General features: G+C 37.6%; 3 protein-coding genes across 4 annotated transcripts in view; 1 reads left to right on the top strand and 2 right to left on the bottom strand.

Annotated features, from left to right (window-relative positions):
• The first annotated feature begins 1036 nt into the window (after nt 1-1036).
• Nucleotides 1037-24210, top strand: part of LOC131782072 (uncharacterized) — a 34860-nt gene continuing 11686 nt past the window's right edge. The window contains exon 1 of the mRNA XM_059098786.2: nt 1037-1055. The gene's annotated coding sequence lies outside the window, so the exon portion shown is untranslated. The remainder of the gene's footprint in view (nt 1056-24210) is intronic.
• LOC131782071 (methyltransferase-like protein 27) overlaps nt 11235-24210 on the bottom strand; it is a 16176-nt gene continuing 3200 nt past the window's right edge. For both annotated transcript variants that reach the window (XM_059098783.2, XM_059098784.2), the window contains exons 2-4: nt 14146-14275; nt 12652-13027; nt 11235-12019 (exon numbers count right to left, since the gene is read on the bottom strand). In XM_059098783.2, the coding sequence (XP_058954766.2) occupies nt 11841-12019; nt 12652-13027; nt 14146-14274 (684 nt within the window). In that variant the 5' untranslated portion in view covers nt 14275 and the 3' untranslated portion in view covers nt 11235-11840. The remainder of the gene's footprint in view (nt 12020-12651; nt 13028-14145; nt 14276-24210) is intronic.
• On the bottom strand, nt 21026-21970 carry LOC131782098 (allatostatin-A receptor-like). Its single transcript, XM_059098811.2, has one exon. It carries the CDS (start codon nt 21968-21970, stop codon nt 21026-21028), a length of 945 nt encoding a protein of 314 aa, XP_058954794.1.

Here is a 24210-nt window from a genome sequence, read left to right as displayed (position 1 = left end):
CTGAAGTTTCTTGGTAATCTTCAATTAACAGGCTCTTTGATTTCTTGGGTGCATATTGTTTTGATCTCACTTTTTTCTCGCTTCCGAGAAGCTCTTGCGCCGTGTTTGTTGGTGGTGAGTACAGTATTATGGAAGGGTTTACTAGCATTTGCTTGTAAATTTTGGTTTACTACCGTTGTCTCGTTTTCCATACAAATACCTCCAGAGCTGCCGTTTCCAATTGAACCTTTTGTTCTATTTCTGAATTGAGTCGAATTTATGGATAGTGTTGGATTGCACTCGACTGAGTAGGATTGTTGATGGTTCGATTGCCTTCGCCAATTGTATGAGATACCTTAGAATTCTCTTTTTTTAAATTATTTTCAGAACCTAGATCAAGTTTCATAGTTATTGTTTTATAAGGTGCAAACAAATTTTTTTAGTTGTTTTGATCAAACATCTGTCTGCTATTGTACACTGCTATCAGAAAATATTGAACCTCAAATTGTCTTCTTGATACTTCTGCGGTCAAATTAGTTTCAGAGTTCGAAAAAATCGCTTACCATTCAGGTTATACAATAAGGAATTCTAAAGGCGAGTTTATTACAATAACAAATACGTTAGGAATTAGGACTAATATCAGTGTGGTCACTTAATAGTCGCTGTTTTCTTGCGTAGAGCAATGACCACTTACAGTAAGGAAAACTTTCTGTGATCATAGGCAGCAGACATCTCCTGTTAAATTTGGCATTCTTGCCTAGTTTCGTTTCATTTTGCCTTGACATATAATTTCAAACGCACATCATCACCACTGGATACTCCCTCGTTAAAATCGAAGACTAATTTTTATTATCTAATTGTACTAAGAAACCTACAGGCTCGATCGTTAAAAAAAGGCACAACACGCAAAAATCCCTGGAGGTACACACACCAAAGCGTTCATTGAGATATATTCTGTCTGCTCTGTCATCAATATTCTTTTGTTATCGTTTCGTAGGTTTTTCTTGTCCACCTCTTTTCTTTTCAGTTTCAGGTATAAGAACTCACGCTATTTGGTTTAACCAAGAATTGCCGAGGTATTAATTTTAACGCAATTGACGACAAACTACAATGGTGGGGGCTAAATTTTGTTACTTGGAGGTAAGTTAGGGCAACGGGTCTATTTGTTCTTGAATTCTGCAAATTCAATTCAAGAAGTAGTCGATGCAAGTACTTTCTCATCTTGAGTTTGAATTGTCAAAAGGATAGAACTAGAATTTAAAAAATCTACTTGAGCATTATGACGATTTTTAAAATTCCTCGCACGTTCACTTTAAAAGCCAACTCTGTTCGAGCGACTAAACAATTTATCTCTAGATTCATTGATGAAAAAAAGTATCCGTGGAAATTTTGACACTTATAACCTAGAAGTAAAGCTTTAATTAGATTTCAGTTTTTCGCAAAATAAGGGCTCTTTCAATCTCTGCTGGACAGCTAACATAGAAAGCAGTATTTTAAGTAAATCGTCGAGCGTTCAAAAAGTGAGAAATTACTACTGTTAAAGTAATTTTGAAATTTGGGCTGCAGATCTTTAAAAATCATTGCTTTATCTTCATCCGTGCTGGATGAAGACAAAACTTAAAACTTTTGAAAAGAAATGTTCTATTTAAGAAATTCACTTAACGGATATTTGTTCTTTATTGCAGTGATATGACTTGTAGGTAACAGTACATGCGCCGACGTTTTCCACGATTGAAGTAAAATTTTTAAGCTCGTTTTTGTTTCCTTTTGCCTTTGACAGCTGCTTGTTTTTATGGTGCTCTTGCCGGGCGTTTCGTGTTCCCCGATGCCCAGGTGTCACCCAGCCAACCTTATCGAGTATAGAATGACCATAGAGTCGATGACACGTCGACATAAAGCCAAAAGATTCTTGTTAATGACTGAAAACCTTAGCGGTGAATTCAATCTGTCCTTCACGGGGGTGACAGAGCACCGGGGACAGGTGAGATAACTAATATTTACAGTAGATTGACCATACACAAAGGAGTTATGTTATGGTTTGAGAATCTTAAAAAACTTCATCCAAAACTTTTCAAGTGAACAGACGTTTAAATTCCTCCTCAATAAATGCCATATTGTATCGGCCTTGTTCTTTCTATCTTCCTCGTTGCCTTTTAATGTTTAACTACTCCAACAAACTTAAGTTTTCTAAATCCCCCAACGTTAAGGGCAATTTTACAAGTCACAGAAAATCCGATTAAAATATCTTAAATGGTCGACTAAGCGACCACATGCAACTTCCGTAGTCAGCTACGCAGACTTTGTGCAAGTAAACTCTCAGACGTCTCCACTGTGAATCAGCCCAGTACGGTTGCGGGTAAGAACAAAACAGAGTCACAAAAACTACAACACAAACACAAACTTAAAACAGAATCACAAAATCCGCAACACTAACACAGAACTCTACAACACAAATACAAAACTCTACAACAAAAACACAAACTTAAAACAGAAGCACAAAATCCGCAACACTGACACAAAACTCTACAACACAAACACAAACTTAAGTTTGTGTTTGTGTTGTGGAGTTTTGTGTTAGTGTTTACCCTGTTTTGTTCTTACCGGCCACCGTAGCCCAGCGATTTCTATTGCAGATAGGCAGGTTACAGTAGCTTACAGTTCATTTTATCCAAAGAGGGTATAGTGGGTTGCCAGAGTGCATATGTGGAAACGGAAATAATTTCATAACATAAGCTTTTACGGCGATGAGAGCAAACCAAAAATCTGGGCGATTACATAGGAAAATGTTTTACCAGAAATAAATGCTCTTAGATTCTTTTCCGGTGCATAAAGTTGTAATACAACTTAACCCTTTCATTCCCAAGATCTCTTTTATAATTCTCTTTACTTCCTGCCATACATCTGTTATGATGTTAGTTCGGAGAATTTGGTATTCGATCGACTATTAGTTTCCTAATTGATATTTTTCTTTATTCTCATCACTTGTCGGCTTGATTTTGTATTGGTATTATAAGGAGAAATTTTGCCTTGGTCAGGCATGGGAGTTAAAGGATTAAGATACCAAGATACTACTAAAATAGATAATGGAATTAATTCCTAAGCTGAGTTATCAGCAATGCAGTGGCCGACAGGAAAAAAGTTTTCAAGACTACTATTTGTGTTTGTTCATAGAGTTTGTCTTGAGAAAAGGATGTCCAGGTCAAAACCTGGGGTATTCCTTCAAACCCTTCAAAAAACCGGAATTCATCATAACTGTGGAGAATGGACAGTTGATGGTGAAGGTAAGTCCCTGTTATCATTGAGAACGATGCGTGGAAAAGGTCTTTGATTAGGGAAGGTCCAAGTGTGACCTTAACCTCCCTTTTGTTATGAAATGTATTGATTTGTTATGAAAATTGCACATCTTGTAATAACTGTAATTGCCAGCCAGATGCCCGAGTGAAATCATCTTCGTGAAAATTGCCCTAAGGATATAACGGACTAGTTGTGCAATTCGCTTCAATTCATTTTTCCAACAAGAAAAGGGCTTCCCCGGCAACATCTTCAATAGATCTAAGTATGGAAAAAGTATTGCTCACATAGAATACGCTGGAGCAGTACTTTATCTTAATTTTTTTTCTCAATCTTGTATTCATCCATTAATGACGATCTGTAAATTCTACTTAGATAAAAGTTGTCACGCCCCGATGGCTTGGCTGTTGATTCTTAGTTTTCAATATATATGATCTTCACAACTACATCACTTTAGACCCGGAGAGAGCCCTTTCATGAAAATAAAAATGCAAAATAGCGTTTTGAGGCAGTTGGTACAAATTCTCAAACCTTGCACTTCATTTTGCAGAATGCATCAACAGTGGATCTGACAGACCAAAAATGGAGGTTCGATTTGAAAACGATCACAGTGCGATACTCTGGTTGGGACCGAAAGTCGAATGTCAAGATGATGTATTACGCACTGGCGTCTTTATCTACACCTCGAGCGGTGATTAAAAGTAAAAGGTCTGGAAAAGTGTACCTTGATAACAAAAACAACTTGAAATCTTGTCGCGCATGGTTAAAAACAAACCTTATCTGGTGAATGGTGCCTTCACTAAGCCATGCTCAATTTGATATCTTTTGTTACCCCACGTGTAGAAATTATTGCAGCAGTTCAGTTTAAAGTAGTGGGATGTTGAGGGCCTAAATGTAATAACCGTCCTAATTGTTATAAAGTCCTTAATGTAATAAAATTTGGTCCTAATTGTAATGACATTTAGTCCAACATATAATAAGCCTCCAATGCAATCGTTTAACTGCGCTAGTGCACTGTAGTTATAGCGGACATCCACAATGAGATGTTAAAGTGACAGCTGTTGCACCAAAAAATCCTCTGACCAGTATTCATGTCACATTGCAGGCTCGCTGATATCAATCAGCGTCTTCCTATTTGCAAGACTTAAGTCGAGAAGTATTGGCTGCAAACTATTATAACTTATTATCTCTCTAATTTCCATCTACAAACATTACGCTATCGACATTGCTGATCCTAGCAGTATACAGGACGCGTGTCATATGAACTTCGTAATAGATCTCGTTCATTGTGGAGTCTCTGTGGCTCAGTAGTAGAGCATCGGAGCACGGAATCCGAAGGTCTGTGGTTCGATTCCTTATGGGGAATTTTTTCTTAGTCCCACGCTTGTGACAAGACGAAAAAAGTATCTTTCTTTAAAACTATTATACAGCTGGCAAAACAATGAGTACGCTGACCAATACCACTCCATATATCAGTGGCTCAGACTCTTAAGTACATTTGTTTTCGGAAAATGTGAAAACGTAGTATTTGTGGGATCAGTGATGGCTTCAACAAGTCATAAACCAAATTATAAACTTGGACAAGGGAGTCCGACTTGTAGGTCGGACAATTTGAAGGCTGGGATATACATTGTTAGTCTTTCCTTGCCTGACTAAACCTCGTTAGCATGCACGTTTTGTTTCCCAATTCAGACCTCGTGACAGCACTCTAGAGAGTTATTACTTTCAAATTCTTGAATATCTTCGTGAGTATATGAATATAGACAAAGTAATTTTTCTCTCCATGAGAACATGGAAAATTATGTTCTCTTGATCTTGAAGGTGCAACAAATCCGACCAAAGAATAAGGTATTGCATGGGTCTGCATCAAATTATAAACTCAGTGATTTGTATAAATGAAGTGAAGCTGCTAACCAGCACATCATCACAAATCGCCGGCTCAGATTGCCAATCACAAAACAGACGATTAACAAATATTGCTATTCCTCCTGAGTGGGAGATACATCCCAGCTTTCTATTAGATTTCCTTGACAGTTCGCCAGAACCCAATCATACTTCTGGCTGCAAGTATAGCTTCTTGCTCAAAAACACGAAAAAAATAATCCGGCGGGACCTGGGATCAACCTTTTGCGACCCGATAGCTGATCTGTCTTCAATCAAATCGAGATGCCTCAGCAATGTTGAAACTAAAAGCAATGGAAATATCGGAAAAGAACATAGAATTCTGTAGTTTTTGAGCCGCAAGACCTGCACCATTATACCGTAAATTGAGATCTAAGATTATTGCAGTGTACCTGTAGAGTTATCGGAGCTTTAGAAGCTTTCGAGAAACTGGACCCGAATTCTGGATCAGGAGTCCAATGGGTCAACTAATGCGCAACTTCGTCTCCCGCCCCCCCTGAAAAAGTGAGAATACCTCTATCATTAAATCATTTTCTTACTTTTATTTCTTGGAGCACCTGTCATATGTTCATGACCGTTCATCATAGATACATTTGATGCCATCTTCGCTTGTTTTCTTTGATTGTATTTCCGTTATTACTTAAATAATAAATTAATATTTTATAGATGGTGGCTTTATCCATTCTGTACTAAGGACCAAAATGTAAAATGTCGTATACACTTATATTTAAGGGCTTATAAAAATTACCTTGAAATTGAAAGCGCTATGTCTATAGTACCAAGAGCTGTGATTACAATCTTCGCACTGAAGGGGAGTAGACTCGTTCGGCCGCCACCCCTCCCCTTCCAATTCAAGATACATATATAATTATTATAAATAAAAATTACGCGCCTTTGATTGGCTGTCTAGGTAATCATATGATTTTTCCCGTGCAATTTGGAATAAATAAGCACGAGTAAATTTTTTCAAAGACTAATAAAATTGCAAAATCGATCAAAACAATAGTATATAATGATATTTTCACATCTTTAAGGCGCAAAACAGTTCAAAGTCCGGCTAAACAGTTCAAGGAATTGTTCAGTCTGGTTTGTTACTTCTTTGCACTGAATTAACCCTCTTCTGCACTGAATTACCTGAAAACTGCATTTATCTGAACCAATCAGAACTGAGTAATTTTTTCATGTATCTTATAATTCATTTATTTTTTTTCTCAGTTCGTGAGCAGGCGGTATTCTACAAATCCTACAATCTGATTGGTTCCGAGAGCGGACAGTATTCTCCCCATCCGGCCCGCTCACAGGTATTCCGGTTCTTTAAGCAATCATTTGTTAGGTTTTAGAGAAAAATAAAAATGTTATTCACCAGCCAAGGTCGGTCCGTATTGGGAAAAACTGTGCCCTCTGTCTTGTGTACCGCAAATAAATTTTTCAAAGACTACAAATTTCACTCGCCTTACGGGCTCGTGCTGTTACAAGCGAGCGGGACATACACAGAAGTTATTCAACTCTCTCTGTTTTCTTATTTGTCGTTGATCAAATTTTAAATTACGGGATGATTCCACGTCGAGCTAAATGGATTCCTTGAACGTGTAGTTAGTTTTATGATTTATAGTTCCGTTTTCAAGCAAAGCCGTTCGCTGAGATATAAATCGCCATCGAGTACTGCAGATTTAATCAAACTTACACAATTTTTAACTCGTGGATACGCTTCAGAAAATTGAGATGTCAGATGCTGGAAGAAAATATTATTGAAAAAACTAATGGTATGGTTTTTCATAGCTCTCTTTACTGTGAATGAACTTAAAAAGTAAATGTAGAAAACACGTTGAGACTATATTCGCATGGTTTCCAGGGGTGGTCTGTTTAGGTGTAGGTGTTTCCAGCTGCCAAATATGTGTAACATATAGCCATGTGGCAGCCAAAGAGATACGCAAAAATCAACTTGAAGACAAGAATATGAACGAATTAAAATCGCTCAGGCGGCGCGACATAATATCTCCATATCTATCGTTGATTTTCATCGTCGATTTCGAGACTTTGAAGCTGAGTATTCCTCTGCACGTTTGCTCTTCGTTTTCGAGATCTACAAAAGTGTATTTTGATCAAGTATGGAGCAAAGAGAGGCGGAAAAATTACCTTGACGATTATAGCGTACGGTCTGACAAAATATTTTGTCGATTTTACGACTTTACAGCCCTTTTCTTTCTAATAAAGTATTGTTACGCACATTTCCTCTTCGTTTGTAAGGTTACATAGGTATATTTTCATTGGGGATGAAGCGAAAAGAAGGAAAAACTAGCCAGATCGTATTAGCCTCGGGCCCTACGACAGACGCCATTTTGAATTATGTCTTTGTACCACCCCCCAGATATTTGAAAAGCGACAATAGCAGGATTTTGCTGACAGAGGCAGATTGGACTGAATCGTGAAAATTAAAGCACTAGACCTACATGTACTGTAAAATCATCCATCGGTGGTTACCAATGCCTAACAGTAAGTATTCTATGTCAAAAAGCTCCACTCCTAGCAGAGATACACTGTACACAGCTGTATACCTTGATAAAAGTAGAGTACCACAAGGGAAGAGTAGAAATCGATAATTTCAAAACCAATCGATCAATCAATAGAAGAATCAGTCAATACTTTAAAGTAAGGATTCTCTAGCAAAATTAATTCCTAACTGGTGTAGAGTATTCATAGGTCAAATAACTCCTTTCATTCCTCTGATTCAACTGTCCTTTATTCAATAATTAAGACATTATATCTACTATATAATACTCGTAATTAGATATTTTACTTCTATTTAGGAGAATCCAAATTTACGACGTTTACAAGTTTCCTCACAGCGGTAACGCTATGTAACGCAATACACTACAACTGGCATTCACCTCATAAAGTATGAGTATGAGTTCTTATGCATACTATAGCTGAAGATCTCAAACGTTTAGTTGTAGCTTACCAATAATATCGAGGCTGAAGCACTGTGATGCGATCGACCATCCCAGTGAGGAGACAAGCGGCGCATATAGTTGACACAAAGGAATCGACTGTCCACAATTTGACTGACCTTTGCAGAGAAATTAAATCACCACGACTAATGAAAAGCACATTAACCTCTGCTGTGTCTAAATTTTCTGTTAATTCGTTAAAACCTACCGCCTAAAGAGTGTTACATGCACACTGAAGAAATGAGCCCTCAAGGATTTCTGGGAATGACCAATCTTGGTAACCACGCTTTTTCTACCGGCGGGAAAAGTTACTTTGATAACACTTACACTCGATGCCTCTCCCACACCGGGACAAAAAGGGCCCTTATATAAGGGCTGATTCACACAAAGGGACTGAATTAAATTCCTTAGTGGGCCAAATTGGTTTTTGGCGGGTTAGAGATGGTTTTGAGGGTCGATAAAGACTCATTTGATAAAATGGCCCCACAAAGGGTCAAGACAGCTCCAGGGGCCATAGAGTTTAATCGGTCCTTTGGAGCTGAAACAGATATTTTGAATTTACAGCGCAATTATTGTTTGTTTCCTGTAAATTCTATGAAAAGGAATGACGTCATTTGATCACGTGATAATACCTGTTCAGCTACTTATTGGGCACTGCTATCATACATAATATTAAATTAGATGTAATCGCAGTTTTCAAAAATGCATGGCAGCATTACTACCCCTGAGTGGTTCCGAAGGGTCATTTTTCGGGGTCATGGCCCATGGACTACCAGAGATATCAAGTTGGGCCTTCACTGGCTTTGACTTCGTCAAAACCTGGAAAAGTTTTCCTTGGTTAAGGGAAAGGTAAGGGTAAAAATAAAATGAACAAGTTAAAACAGTTCGATTTTCTTGAAGTCTGATAGATATGGAGCATAAAACAGTGGATTGAATTTGCGAATGACATTTCTGTTTTTCACAGGAGCAAGGCAAAGTTAACTCATTAAAACTCTTTCCTATCAGGCCTTTGCCAGATCGTGCAAAATTGCACGATGACGTAAACCTCTTCGGAAATGCTCGTATTACATCCGATCGCTCTAAAATTCCGACTGTGGCGAGTAAACATTCTAAGCCAATCACATAGCAAATTTTAGCTCCGAACTATCAAAATTGACCTTCGGAGCCCTTTCCGGAAATCATTTTCGTACGACTTCAATCTGCGATAATGGCGTCTGGTGCGAAGCGCCAGAGATACAGCGTAGCTGAGGCTTTAGACATCATTTTTGACGATGGAAGTGAGCATGGTGGTATGTCTAGTGGTGAGGAATCTGAAATAGACAGAAAACTGGAAAATCCTAGCGAAGAATCGAGGTAAGTAATCTATAAACATTCTTGCGATATTTAAATGCGTGACGCACGTGATGTTGAAACAGCGTAAAATTAAATTTACTTTTACTTTTCTCGCTCGAATCCTTGTTTTTTGCCTTGAGATAGACCTGTAGATGTATATTTGTGAATGTAAAGCAATATATATTGTGATCAAACATGACTTTGGAGCGACAGAGTAAATAATCTTCAATGGAATTTGACAACGCAACGACCTAAATTATCAGCCGATGACAGATCGATCGCATGACGCAGTGCGCGTCCGAACTAAATCAAAACAAATCCTTTATTTCAAAACGATAGTTGTATATAGATCGACCTGTATATTATCTTGTATGTTTTGTATGTTTTTTAGATGTGGTTCTACTTGTTACACGCTAAAAATTCTCAAAAAAAAACAAATTATGCTCGAGAATGAGTGGAATGATATAAAATGACAGTTTCCGGTTTCACTTCTGAATTGTTTACTCTTGAAAATACTGGTGGTGCATTGCAAGTGAAAGGCTTTTGATATATGTTGCGCTTTATGTATTTTGAGGTTGATTATCTCATTTGTCCCTGTTTCAAGGCAAAATTTCAGAAGTCAAACAAAGAAATATAGTTCCAATGGTTGCACTGTAGACTTCAAGAGGGATTAGTAAATTTGGGCTTGGGGTGATGATAAGATAAGGTCAGACTAATTAGTCCGTATGTCAATCTTCAAACAAAGAACAATAGTTCCAATAGTTGCACTGTACACTTCAAGAGGGATTAGTAAATTTGGGCATTTCACTTCTGAATTGTTTACTCTTGAAAATACTGGTGTTGCATTGCACGTGAAAGGCTTTTGATATATGATGCACTTTATGTATTTTGAGGTTGATTATCTCATTTTTCCCTGTTTCAAGGCAAAATTTCAGAAGTCAAACAAAGAAATATAGTTCCAATGATTGCACTGTAGACTTCAAGAGGGATTAGTAAATTTGGGCTTGGGGTCATGATGAGGTCAGACTAATTAGTCAGTGTGTCAATCAGTGTTGACAAGATATGTGTAACACGTCTCAGATTTGTTATCTTTCAACCAATTTTTTATGGAAATGTTGCTCATATAACAAGGAACCTTTTTGGTTAATTTTTGCCTCAGTACTTCATATCATTTGGGTAACACTTAATTCACAGTTCAAGTTTTGATGATATTGTATGCTAATTAAAGTTAGTTTGAAAGCATTCAATGAGGTTGTTTCCTTTTTCTTGGAGAGGAAACATGCATTTCAGGAAAGCTTATTTACTGCTGTTTCAATTGAGCTATAGCTTACTTCTCTTGTGTAAATACTTGGTGAGGAATAAATTTTTCAATAATCTGGGTCAATTTTTATGGTTTTGGGGTACAGTTTGTAAAAAAATTCTAATTAATTCTGTATTTGTTCTTTTTCAGCCAGAGTCTCTGGATAATCTTGCCCTTAATTTAAGGAATATTTTATCTTAGAAATGTTTCCTTGTAACTCCAATCCATTCAGGCCCAGGCTGTTTCAAAGTCAAAAGTTGTACAATAATTTATGCAAATTGTATGCCATTTTCTTAGCAGGATTTAAAATCCATGGATTTTTGGAGGCAAATTATATTTTTTCTGAAAAGCTAATTTTGTCCTCTTTCAAATGACATATAGCACTAATCACTAGTGTAAATACTGTTGACAAAAAAAATAAAAGAAAAAAGGTTGCCATCATTTGTCTTTTTTTTTAGGGTTATAGGAAAGAGTTAACTGTGCAAAAAAATGCAGCCAAACATTGGGATATCCCAAGGGGGCTCCATATCTTCCAGGGAATTGATTAATTTGAACTATCACTTTCACACATTTTTTAACTCGTAATACTTTGCTCTTGTGCGATGTTTGAGCCAAATCAGTGATATAAGCATTATCACCCCCGCCTGGTACCACCCGGTTTTTTTGTGGACAAACTCTTACTTAACTGCCCAAGCGGTGGGTCATGACCTTGCGACTTCAAACTGTAGGTTTTCTCCTATATCAATTGCAGGCGCTATAGAAATTGGGTTTAGGGAGAGGTGAGTTCCAGAGAGTGAAACGAAGCCTTTAAATTACTTAACCTAACCTTAACCCATATTTGTCATTACACAACTGATCGATTTCTCATCTTCGCCTTTATGGTCTTTATGCACAGTTCCATTATCGTCTGTGACGTGGTCATCGAGTGGCGCGAAATAGGAAAGGATACATCAATTTGCGCTCTGTAAATTATCTATTATCTAGGGTGATATAATGCTCATGATTTCACATCAACAGATCAAAATAAAAGTTAGTGCGAATAATTCATAAGTAGGTATGTTAAACATATATGCCATGCTGCATGTCTCTTAATTTCTCAAAACTTTGTAAACGAATGCCAAAGTTTCTTTGGGCATGTCCTCGGCTGCATACATTGGTATAGTCTGTTTGGACGAGCAGATCCATTTCCCAGCTTTTTCTAGCTCCGAAATAGTTTTCTGATAGTCTCCTAATTCCTTTTCCCAAATATTGAAACAGAGGAGGCCATCTGCAAAGCAATTAACGTCAAGATTAAGTTATCTTGTGAGGTTTTTATCTTGAGAAGTCTCCAACTTTGCGTCTAATTTTTTTCCATGTAATGGAGTCTTTCATTTGCAGAGTTGTTCAACCTGTAACCTTACTATATGATCACTATTTTATCCAACAAAAAGGTGGAGAGAACAACATGCTTATCAACTAGAAGGCGTGATCTTGATATCACAAGAAATTCCTTCAGCGAATTTGTAAAGTCCTCATTTAGTAGAAAGAAAGGAAATTTACGGGTCAGATCTCAGTCAAACGAATATTCTAAGAAAGGTTTTGCATGATCTACGTCATGCTAGAAGCTTGAAAAATGAACTCAGAACAAAAACTTGATAAATTAACGAAATAAAAACTTGTGAATTACTTATACACGTTTTCCCTTTTTGCAATCCCGTTATGCCCTCAAACTTAAGTCATCCCTCTTCTATTTTTGGTAAATAATATTCTTTCGCCAAAGGTTTTACCAAAGCATAATGCCATTTCAGGCATATAGTGGCCGTCAAATTGAAGATAACACTTTCTTTATAGGGCATAAAAAACATTGTGCGCGAGCTTCTTACACAACAGATGTTTTGGACTTGCGACCAATTGACTCACCAGCACGAACCATTCTGATCATCTCCACAAAAGCAGATGAACGAACAAGGCCTTCAAAGAGTGTCGCAGCACAAATCAAGGCATCAAATTGCCCGGTTTCAATCTGAGGAATCGGCTGCTCGCTCAAAGAGGCGCAGATAAACTCATTATAGATCTCTTTCTCCTTTGCTTCCTTTAACATCTCAGCTGAGATGTCCAAAGCACATAAGTTGGTGTATCCGAGTTTCTTGAGCTCAACTCCTATCAGCCCTGTTCCAGCTCCAGCGTCAATGATTTTAATCTGATCGTTTGGTTTATCCAGGAAAACATCTTTCAAGGTTTTATGCAAACATTCGGCAAGAGGCTTGTGATAGGCAGAACGTGCCGCTAAATGTTCCTATATGATAAGAAAGTTGAATCTCGTGGAACAACTACTAAGTTGAGAAATATAGAATAATACATGGAGCGCGTAGATATGGAATTTCTTTTCGAGTGTTTAACTCGATAGCTCACGAGTGAGTGCAGCGAACGAGTGAGATGTCGAGTTGAACACGAGAAGAGAAATTCCATATCTACAGGCAACCATGTATTATTTTGTTTATCATATAAACGCAATAGCCCTTTACTGACAAGAAAAACCGACTACATTATTGAATGAAAATAAATGAATCCCCGAATAACAATCGTAGAGCGCGTGGGCGCTAACCTGACCGAGTAGCGCCAAAGGCGAGGGACGTGTCAGCAGCTGATTGGCTATATCAACACACGTAAAAAAATACGATATTTTTTCAGGTGTGTTGTTACGGCTTTTCTCAGGGCCGGAAATCTCTATATGATACTACAGTTTATGTTATAGAAATTATATCAATAAGAAACCAATATTGCATTATCTTTCATTTTTATCGATAAGATCCATCTTTCTATTTACTTGAAGGAAATTCTATTTAATGTTCATGTTTCAGTAATGGATCCAAATGGGACGTGTTTGGCCATAAATGAAATGACCCTTAAATAAAGTCAGGATCTTGTGACCTCCTAAATCCTGTGCCTGATGCAGTCTCATGTGTCGATCAATTCGAAGCTTCGATACACCCCGTCCGGGCAATTGAACATTTGAAGACTGGTTCGTTCTAATTCCTTCCACAGGGGAAAAAGTTGTGTTCCACTGTCCCTCCCACGTGGCGGATCTGATCATCATTTTTTAGCGACCATTATTTTCTTGTAAACATTTAATTCTGAGCCATCTGCTCGCAATAGTTACCTTTTCCCTTAGCAGTTTAACTCTCAGAAGTGATTAAAGACATTGCCACGATTGTTTTGTAATACCCGCATTGTTATACCCTTGATTCAGATTGAAAAATATTGCAGTGCGTTCGTTAAGCTACAAGGACTTTTGAGAAACGGGCTAATAAACTCTCGATCAGGAGTACGATGGTTCAACCGATGAGCCATATCGTCACCTTCCCCTGAAGAAGAATGTTCTTATCATTATTTTACTTTCATTTCGAAGATCACCTGGTCATACGTTCTTGATCTTTCATCATAGATATGTTTTACTTCGTCTTCAGTTGTTTCTTTGGTAAAGTTTCCTGTTTTTGCTCCAAAATACTTTGTAAAGCCTGCTTTGGCCTGTTCTTTATCCATTCTATACATAGGCAAAAAATACAAAACATTTCCTACAGTTGTCTATAACGGCTTATGAATCTTACATATGAAGGAAGAATTCGGCCCAAAAAAATCTATGTTTAAAAATTAGTAACTTACAATTCCATGCCGTTCGGATCAAACAGTCCCAAATTTGGGAGAACACAACCCCCGGACAATGCTAAACGAAGGGAATCGTCGCCTAGTTTGTTCACTAGAAAACTTTCCTCGTCCATGCACTTGAGGAAGAAGCTGGTGCATGCAAATGAAAATTTCACAAATTGGAGGCAACTTTTTGGTAAGTTTAGAGACGCATTTTTTCAAATATCTAAAAATACGTTTTTTACCTGAGACCCTTAAAAACGGGAGATACTATACTATAATCTTTAATGAGGATGCCAGCGTCACAAAAGTGGTTTACAGGAGGGTCCTCTTAAATTAAATACTAATACAAAGATAAATTACAAATAAAAAACAAATAACTAAAACTAAAGATGTAATTGCTCAATCGACTTTCTCGCACAAAGCACCTTCGCTCGACTGGTGACTGATCACGATGGACACTTCTCCGACTGTTCTGTCCGTTTAATATACTTTCCTAAGCTAGATCCTAGGAGTTAGATCCCTAAGGCTCCAATGGGGTGTATATAAATGTGTTTCCCCCCCAGCTCATGGGTGACTTTATAAGAAATTCAGACAAAACATTGGTTATGGCCCGATCGGGTAATAGCTGTTTGCTGGTGGACAAGGGACACCTATGTTTTTAGTCTTATTTAGAATTGCTGCCTTTCCAATCAAATAAATTGTAACAGTTACACTTGTATTTTGTAATTGCGAAATGAATCCACTCAATGTAAATTAATTCTGTGGACATAATGACGCTACTTTTAACCCGTGAATACGTTGTTTACAATATGGAGAAGTCAGATGTTGGAAACAAAAATCATCTCTATGAAAATTAATGGGATACTTTTTCATCGACACTGCTTGAGTGAGCTGTAAGGGTGGATTTACAGAAAAGACTTAAGACTATATTTAGGGGTCACAAAGATTTTAACCGTTAGTCGTAAAAAAAATTAACCGTAAGTTCATCCTGGTGTCCACAATGGAAAGATATACGTAAACGTCTTCACCCTATTAAGACTCCAACGTTTGCAATGTTGCTAAGAGATATGAGGGTTTTTCAGAATTTCCGTTTTTTCTTTATACAGCGAAACTTAATTGTGCGAAATATCTATGAAGTACTAGAACCCCAAAGACTTCGACGAAAAGATAAAACTGAGAGTATCTTATCTGAGCGATAAGATACTCTCAAAGCGTGTTGCTATATTCCTTTGTTTCCATAAAATCCAGTCTAGAAGAATAATGAACACCGGTTACGTTTATAGAGCTTCAGGGTTATGAATTGAAAAACGCTTTTCCTGAATCTTCTTTCGTGTTGATAATCCGTAGATATGAAAGAAGTGCGGCACGCAGTTCTACTAGTGGGTGGTATTAGCAAGCATATGCTGTTTTTCTCACACTTAGTTTTCAAAGAGAATATTGATTAAAAAACTCTTTTAAGCGAACGTTTCCGTGTTGTAAGTGAAGTGTTGCCCCTTAAAAAGGACTGGAGCAGTTTCATCGTAAACTTTTTCAACGAACTGTCCTCGCGACGAGCTCTCGAGATACTCGTTATTCCAAATTAAACTTGATCTGAACTTGAGGTGATACCTCATAAAAAAATAGGTCCGCAATGCGTACATGTGTGGCTTACAAAATTGAGCTGCTTTTTAGCGTCTGGTGTCTCACTGGGTTTCTATTAGAAGAGCTAATATCTGATTACCATTAGATAGTTTTCAATATCGATCCTGTTCATCAATAACACAAGATAAATAGCATAAAAAAGTCCTGAAATGTTCATTTTGAAGATGAGAGTTATTGGCCAAACTTTGTTATTGGAGGTCTCATTTTGACAACAAAGGGTGCACATGTAACCCAAGGATTTTAGGAACTGAAAAAACATCAGCATAATCTCCCATAGAGGTCTGATAGATTCAGTCATGATTATGTTTACGTAATGAAGTGGAATTGACTTTGCCAGCAAGTGATGTGAAATTAACTCTAAGGAAGAATTTAATATGAATATTTTTGACATTTTGTGTACCGGTGCACAAGGACAAAACTTTGCAGAAGGGCAGGGGCATTGGGAAATGATGTATTCTACACTAGAAGCCATTGGGAGCTTGATTTGGTTTGAATGTATGACTAATAATTTTGGACAATACATACATGTAAAGTAACACAATGCTGAGTGTAGGTTTCTTTAGTCCATTAGGGCATAAAGTTCAACTTTCAGTTGGTTGAGAGCAAAACTTTTACTATAATTATTGTATTTAGGTTTTGTAGGACTGTATTTTCAATAAAGAACACAGAAAAATTTAGCTCAGGTAGGTAGATATGAGGTTGTAAATGGAAAGAGTCTAGAGAAAAAAGATAGGTGCATTACAAGATCAGAACACAAGCAATATTTTAATGAATCATATGTTGAGTTAAGTACTCTGAAGTAACATTGCTAATAATTTTTAACCCAATAAGATTTACAATTTGACCTGGAGGTTTTATTTAACAGAAAGTTCAATAGAGATAGAATGTCACCATGATAGATTTCAGGAACAGTAATCAGAGACATAACTTAAACACAGCAGAGTTCAATGTACAGGCAAGTGCATGATGGTATCATATGATTTAAACTACCAGATGCTTTCAAGTTTTCTTATTATTGAAATTGTAATTTCATGCCGGTGAGTCTACCAAATTCAAGTTATGTGGAGAAATGAATAGGTGAACTTGACATCATCATGCAAATTATCAACTTCACATTATCATGCAAAGTGCTACTCTACCGTACAAAAAGGTCCAAAACAAACATGGTAAGCAACTGAACTTCTTGTATCACTATGTGTTAGAGCACACAAGAGGACTTGTGAGACCTGCTTCACTCTCATTTGCCAGAACAAGATTGAACTTCAGGTACCAATCAAAATTCAGAATGACTGTGACAACTTCAAAACTGGGTTTGATTTTAGTTTTGTATTGAATATTTCTCCTAATTCTAACTCTGAGTTTTTCAGGGCTGAAAGTCCCGAGAACTGAAAAGCACGTCGTACTTACCCTGACCCTAAACTCAACGAGCACGTTTCTCGGGAGTCCCGGTATTTATCGATCAATGGACTGGCTGGACTACCAATATTGGTTTTCTTTGATAAAATTGTACATTAATAGATGTTATTTAGGGTCAGGTCCGACAAAGAGCAACGCCCGTCGAGGCTATTGGTAACATCATTAGAACTATTAGATGTGTCCACGTGGAGGCAAATGATTTCTGCAAGCTCCTTTGCTGAATTTGACTGACGTGTAGTTAGTCTCATGAGCTATAGTTTCGTTATTAAGATCTAATTTAAGTAAGACTATGTAGCGGCGCTTTCGAAAATTTAGAATTCAGATGTTGGTAGAAACATTTATTAAAAAAAATCTGTTGAATGCCGTTTTTTCATAGCTTTGCTCTCTATAAATGAGCTTTGAAAGTAAATTAATTCACAACAACAGGGTTGCAAGGAGCCAGATGTGTAGGTGTCTAGGAATTTCCTTTATAGCGTTCTATAGCGAAAATAGTTTTGCGGCTGTCTATCCAGTCGCTGTGTAGTCCTAAACTTCCCACAGACAATGAGGAAAAGATAAAACTACTGTTCTGAGAAATAATTTATATTTGCTATACTGAGTCTTTTTTCAGGGAATTTAGTCCAGCAACATTATCGAACTTTGAGGGTTTTTAAGTGAATATTTTTTTCATATTGTACGTGTGGACTAACTCCAACGTGCATGATATAAAACTTTCACGGGTGTGTCAATTTTTTTCAGTAAACGACATCAGCGAGCATCGGCTGTTTTGTCTCACACTTTGTTTTCAAATCAGATGATGAATATAAATTCTAAAGCCAGCGGTACCATAAGACCATAAATGAACCCCAGAAGAAATTTAAGACTTAAAAGAACAGGAGAAGTTTCGTCGTTACCTTTATTTAAACTAATTAACCTAACTTTCCAATATTACTTAATAAAGTGCAAATTGCATCGGGCAGGGTAATTGTAAAAATCGAGCGCAAATGGCTATTACAAATCCAATGCTACCTTGAAAAATGCGCGCGTTAAGTGTGATATCAGAAACAATAGATTAAACAAGGCCTTTTTTTCTTGGGGTAATTTGGTATTATCAACTAAGTTAACGACGTAAATTGGCCTTCGTAAAGAGTTTAAAAGCTAACGTTTCGAGCGTTTACCCTTCGTCAGAGCGAATGGAGGAATTGTGGGTTGTGTGTTTGTTACAAAGCTTTGAAACTCCGAATGGTGGCCGATTATGTTATCAACTCAGTTGATAATACCAAATTAGCTTGTTCTCCTGGTTTTGACAAAGTCCAAGAATAAGGTAATCTAGTATTATCAACTGAGTTGATAAGGTAAATTGGCCACCGTAAGAATTCAGAAGCAGACGTTTCGAGCGTTAGCCCTTCGACAATCACTCTGACGAAGGGCTAACGCTCGAAACGTCAGCTTTTAATAAACTCTTTTCGGTGGCTAATTTACGTTACCAACTCAGTTGATAATACAAAATTACATGGTTATACCCTCCCACCGACGCAGCACCACTTTTTTTTTTTATAAAGTTACCCCCTTTATCCAAGAATGAGGGATTTGAAGGGCCAGTATATCCAGTGACCAACCACTTCGGATCATAATTCCTTCATGGGCATGGAAAGCCATCAATTGACTTTCGCAAAAAGTAATAAAATTTCTGGGCAACTGATTTTATTATCCGTGCCGACATGAATTTAATCGAAAATCTGCTAGGTCTCACATTGCTATAATCTGTCTCCTTCAATCATTGATTTTTCTGAGTTTTCACTTTTTTTTTGCTAAATTTGGTACAACCTACACAGCAAACAGTAAGCTGTTCATTAACATTTTCCCCGCACGTTGCAAAAATATTTGCAACGTGCATATTTTCAGGTTATTGTCGAATGATATTCTAAGCAAATCAGCGAAGAGTATTTCTACCCTCTTTTCTGGAGGAACCCTCAAAAATACCACATAACCGAAAACTTCAGCGAAAGAGATTCAATTCCTCGTTCGAGTCGCTCACACAAGGCACTCAGTGTCTGACCTCTTTCCGAACACAACGTTCGTCAACTTTCTACGACTTCGCGCGGTTTGCAAGAACAGATTCACTTAGGCACGAAAATCAAACACGAATGACTGACTTTCTTTGATTTCTGGCTATGTCACTGAATAAAGGGGGTAATTTTTTAAAGAAACTGTGTTGCTGCGTCGGTGGGAGAGCATAACAGGGTAATTTAGTACTATCGACTGAATTGATAACGTAAATTGGCCACCATAAAGAGTTTCAAAGCTGACGTTTCGACCGTCTGCTCTTCGCTAATCGCTCTAACCTGCTAACGAAGGGCTGACGCTCGAAACGTCAGCTTGAAAACAGTTAACGGTGGCCAATTTACGTTGTCGACTTCGTTGATAATACTAAATTACCCTGTTGTCACTGAATAGCCCGAGATATATGGTCATGGCCCAGATTAGGAATAGTTGATTGCTAAAGCAAGCTGAATGGCAGATTAGGAGGATAAAGAATATGAAAGATCTCAACTACTTAAATCTATTAATACTTTTGCTGTGGTTTATAATCGAGTGCAAGATACGCGCGACGTTATTAAACTCTGTCTGTTAATTAAACTGTTATCAATGTTCCCTAAATTTTGATTATTTATGTGCGTGGCTCACCGCTTAGCACACATTTTTGTTTTGATTTGCGCCCATTGAACCGTGGTCTCCCTCACAGCCGTTTTCCTGTGTCGTCACTAAAGGTTATCCTTCCGTTTGTGGAGAGGAAGGCCTTGCGTAACGACAGAAAACGGAAGCGAAGGAGACTAATTAAACCATGGAGCGGGCGGTTTGAGTTTGATTGGTTTAGAATAGGATCTTTCTCCGATTCCGTAACTTTCCGTGTCTCTTTTATTAGTAGGCTACGCTTTGGATGTTAGTCAAATTCAAGTGAAATATTTTACTCGGTACAACTAAAGGTCGGATAAAGATTAACACTGATAAAAATAATATAAATAATAATAAAGTTAAAGCAACGTCGCAAAAACGGAGGAAACGGCCTCCACTGCTATGATTTGCATATTCGAAGACTTTAAAATGTTACATCTACTGATTGCAGCGTGAGACTAACAGATCCTAAGGGTGTTACACTGGTAAAATTCCTATCTAAATTCTTTCTCAGACTTTCCTTTTCAGCAGGAAAAGCGAGCGTCTTGCGCCCGACATTACTGAAGTGCACACACTCCACCTTTTCATGTGAAAATTCATTTTTCATCCCAAAAACGATTTTTCTCACATTTAGGACCGTGACCTCCCGAACTTGTTTCCACCATGTTGTTGACATACCACGCCACGTGAAAGCAGCGCCGCGTTTTCCAAAACTGCTCAGAATTTTTATGAATCATCAACAATTATTCAACAAAGTGGAGGTAAATTGAAGTGGATATTTACCGAGCCGATACAGAAACCATCCAAAAAATCTATTTCTGTCAAAATATCGGAAAAAATGTCGGAAAGCAAACTCTTGACACAAGTTTGTTTTCAAAAGTGTGAATTTATTCGCCTAAAACGCATTGTTTCCAAGAGACCTTTTCAAAACAGCTCAAACGGGAGCACCTGCGGCTTTGTTTTTGAACTTGCCCACAGCTTTCTGAATGATTTCCTTGAATCCTGTGCGATAGTTTTCACTTTGAAGATAAAGAATCATAGGATTCATTGCTGAGTTGCAATGCAACAGAAATAAAGATATCTGATGAAACAAGCCCTTACTGGAAAAATAAAAAAAGAAATAAATTACTCTTGGAATAAAACAAACGATAAAGGCTAACGTTATCAGAAACAGCAGTTTTACAACCTTTCGCTTTTGCTGTAGCTCTGCGCTGACGCAAACTTTGCGACTTCCGAAGTAAAATCCTTTGATTATTCGCCAATAACAGAAACATATCACTGCCACAGCTAACGCAACTCCGAAGCCGAAAACTGCAAAGTAGTTACGCCTGCCGTGAATTCCAAAGTTATATTTGCACGTTCTCTCCTGTTTGTCGAAAACAGTGAAAACGAATAGAGGAACGGTTAGAGCCAAAGCGTATAACAGGATTCCACTGACCCAATATGTGATGTTATCCTTGTTCAAACGGAGCCTGTTTTTCATGGGTTTCAAAAGTGCAAGGTATCGCTCAATAGCTAACAAGACGAGGGTGGTGATGGAAACAGCAATGGTTAAGCTTGCCACATTCGGTCTAACGAAAATACAGCAAAATATGGCGCCAAGAAGGCCTCCTGGAGGTGGAAATACGAGAAACGAAGCAAATGGCACAAAACTGATCAACGAGATCAAATCAGCCACGGCCACAAAGGCCAGAAGTATGTTCGTTGTTGATCGCATACCGCGTTTCCTTGCTATTAGTGTTATGACCAGTGAATTCCCTACCACGCCGATGGCACTCAGCACCAAGTAGCTAAACAAAAGCGCAAGGTTTTTCCTCGTCGAAGATTCTGTTTCAAAAGAGTTGTGTGTGTTATTCACCGCAGACTCGTTTGAGAACATATTTGCTTCGTAAGGTTAACACCATTCATAGAAATAAGGGGTAAATCTTGACTTCAAATCCAGGAATGATTCACTCTGGTTCGATCCAATTAACAGAAAATAATTATTATTTTTCAAGCGATCGCTGAAGAGAGATTAGAATTAAGCCTTTAACTCCCGAGAGTGACCAAAACAGAATTTCTCCTTACAAGAATAATACAATATGAATCAGGCAAGTGATGAGAATAAAGAAAAATATCAATTAAGGGACTAAACGTTGATCCAATACCAAATTCTCCAAAGCAAATTCATAAGTATGATAAAGTGGACGGTGAGGAGAATTTCTAAGGAGATCATAAGAGTGAAAGGGTTCAAAGGCAATTATTTAAACAAGTGTTTCAGAGCACAGTGGGTTTTTATTGTCATTGGCCAGTTGTTGGCGACATTTCATTTTATTATGTTTCGTTCTCTATTGCTATTATTATCTACATTAGCAAAGCTATGAAACCGGAACCACCTGCGCTCATTAGGATGACAACCAAAATTTTCAATTAATTTCCCGCCGTATAAGTACACACGGTTGATCTTTTAATCTGCTTTATTTTGTTTACGTAAATTTTTGCTCATTCTTTATTGCAGTAACTTTCCTAACAGCTTGATGATGAAAGTTGACTGAAACAAGTGTTTTTTCGTGACATGCACTGAAGCGCATTCTTGGCTTTAGAAGCCACTTGAGGTATGATACCTTCAAAAAGGGAAATTTTTTACAATATTTGAAACATTTTTATTAGTCCCTCCTGTGATAACACTCACTGAGAGAAATTGTTTGGCACTGTTGTTGACACCATCTGTCACCATAGCAACAGGACCACGCCCACTTAACCCTCATTTCATAGACATTACACCAACAACAATAATTCTATAACAAAAAATCCCATGGCTCTGAAATTTTCAGGATATCTTATACATAGATGGATCTGTGCATTGACCCCAAAGTATTTTATACAACATGATTATAAACATGATCGTTGTCATGTACGGGGTAACAGAGAGTCCCTTGTCACGCAACGATCGTTTTCCGGGCGAAAACAACTATTGTGGGATTGTTTCTTCACTGTAAACAAGATAAAAACAAACCTGTTGCCCATGGCAACCAAAGACCTGGTCTCAAAAATGAGTAAATACTGGACAACAAATAACATTTTCATGAAAAATTAAACTGTGGCGTTAAAACCAAGTGAAATATGGACCTTTTCCAGCAATAAAAATTTTTAGATAAAACTTCGAAATTTTTGCCTTTTTTAAGATATCATACCACCTTAAGATGAATGCTAAAAATTAATGACAAACTTTTAAACAGGTCCTTTTATCCAATTTGACCATTTTCTCACCGAGTAGATGTTCTTCGAGGCCGGATACGCTGTTGCTGCCCAGTAAACAGCGAACCTTAATAATTTTTGCAGCAATATGGACAGGTAGAAAATATCAATTATGACAAGGAAACTTCCTAAAAGGATCTGCGACTCTCTCCTGTCCAAGCTTAGAGAGAGCTAAGCTCAAATAAAATTCAGTAAAGAATGACATTTAGGAGCCTGTGTTTATGTTTTTCAGCTTTGAAAGCTTGATCTATAGCTGGAGTGAAGTCAAAATCTTCTGCGATTATATGTGAACAGCTCTGCGATCGTGTGCAGTCGAGTGCGATCGCAGGAATAGAACCATGTGCTATTCGTGCGATCGGTTGCGATCGTCTGCGATCGAGTGCGATGAAATAATGAAATATCAAAAGAGCAACGGTAACGAATTTAAATCATCGCCAGAAATCAAGGACATTTCGAGCCCGCTGACAATTATCAGCGGGATATCGTATTACACTCCGGAACAATAGAATATCAAGAGAATTAAATATGGCGGCGATCACGGCTCGGTCTGCAAAGAACGGTGTTTCGTTCTATGACTTATATAATTTGACCACCGCAGATCTTCTATTTGATTAAAAGAAAAAGAAAAGAAGACCTGCAAGTAAATCTTTGGGATTTTTCGAGGCAGAGCGATGACATGATGTCAGAATTTTGATTTGCTTTAATTTAATTTTCGCGCTAAGACTACTAAATTTGCATTCAATGCCTGGCATATTTTTATTCCGAAAAGGACCTGAGAACTAATTTATTTCCCTGTAAGAACATAAACAAATATGGCCGACGATTCGAAGATCAGCGTTGCACGTGTTTAACTATTTCAGTCATAGTTTTCAACATGGCGTC

The sequence above is a fragment of the Pocillopora verrucosa genome, chromosome 10 (genome assembly GCF_036669915.1).
Source record: "Pocillopora verrucosa isolate sample1 chromosome 10, ASM3666991v2, whole genome shotgun sequence".
In the NCBI taxonomy this organism is placed as follows: domain Eukaryota; kingdom Metazoa; phylum Cnidaria; class Anthozoa; order Scleractinia; family Pocilloporidae; genus Pocillopora; species Pocillopora verrucosa.
The sequence above is the reverse complement of the archived record's forward strand: the minus strand, read 5'-3'. Positions and strand labels throughout refer to the sequence as shown.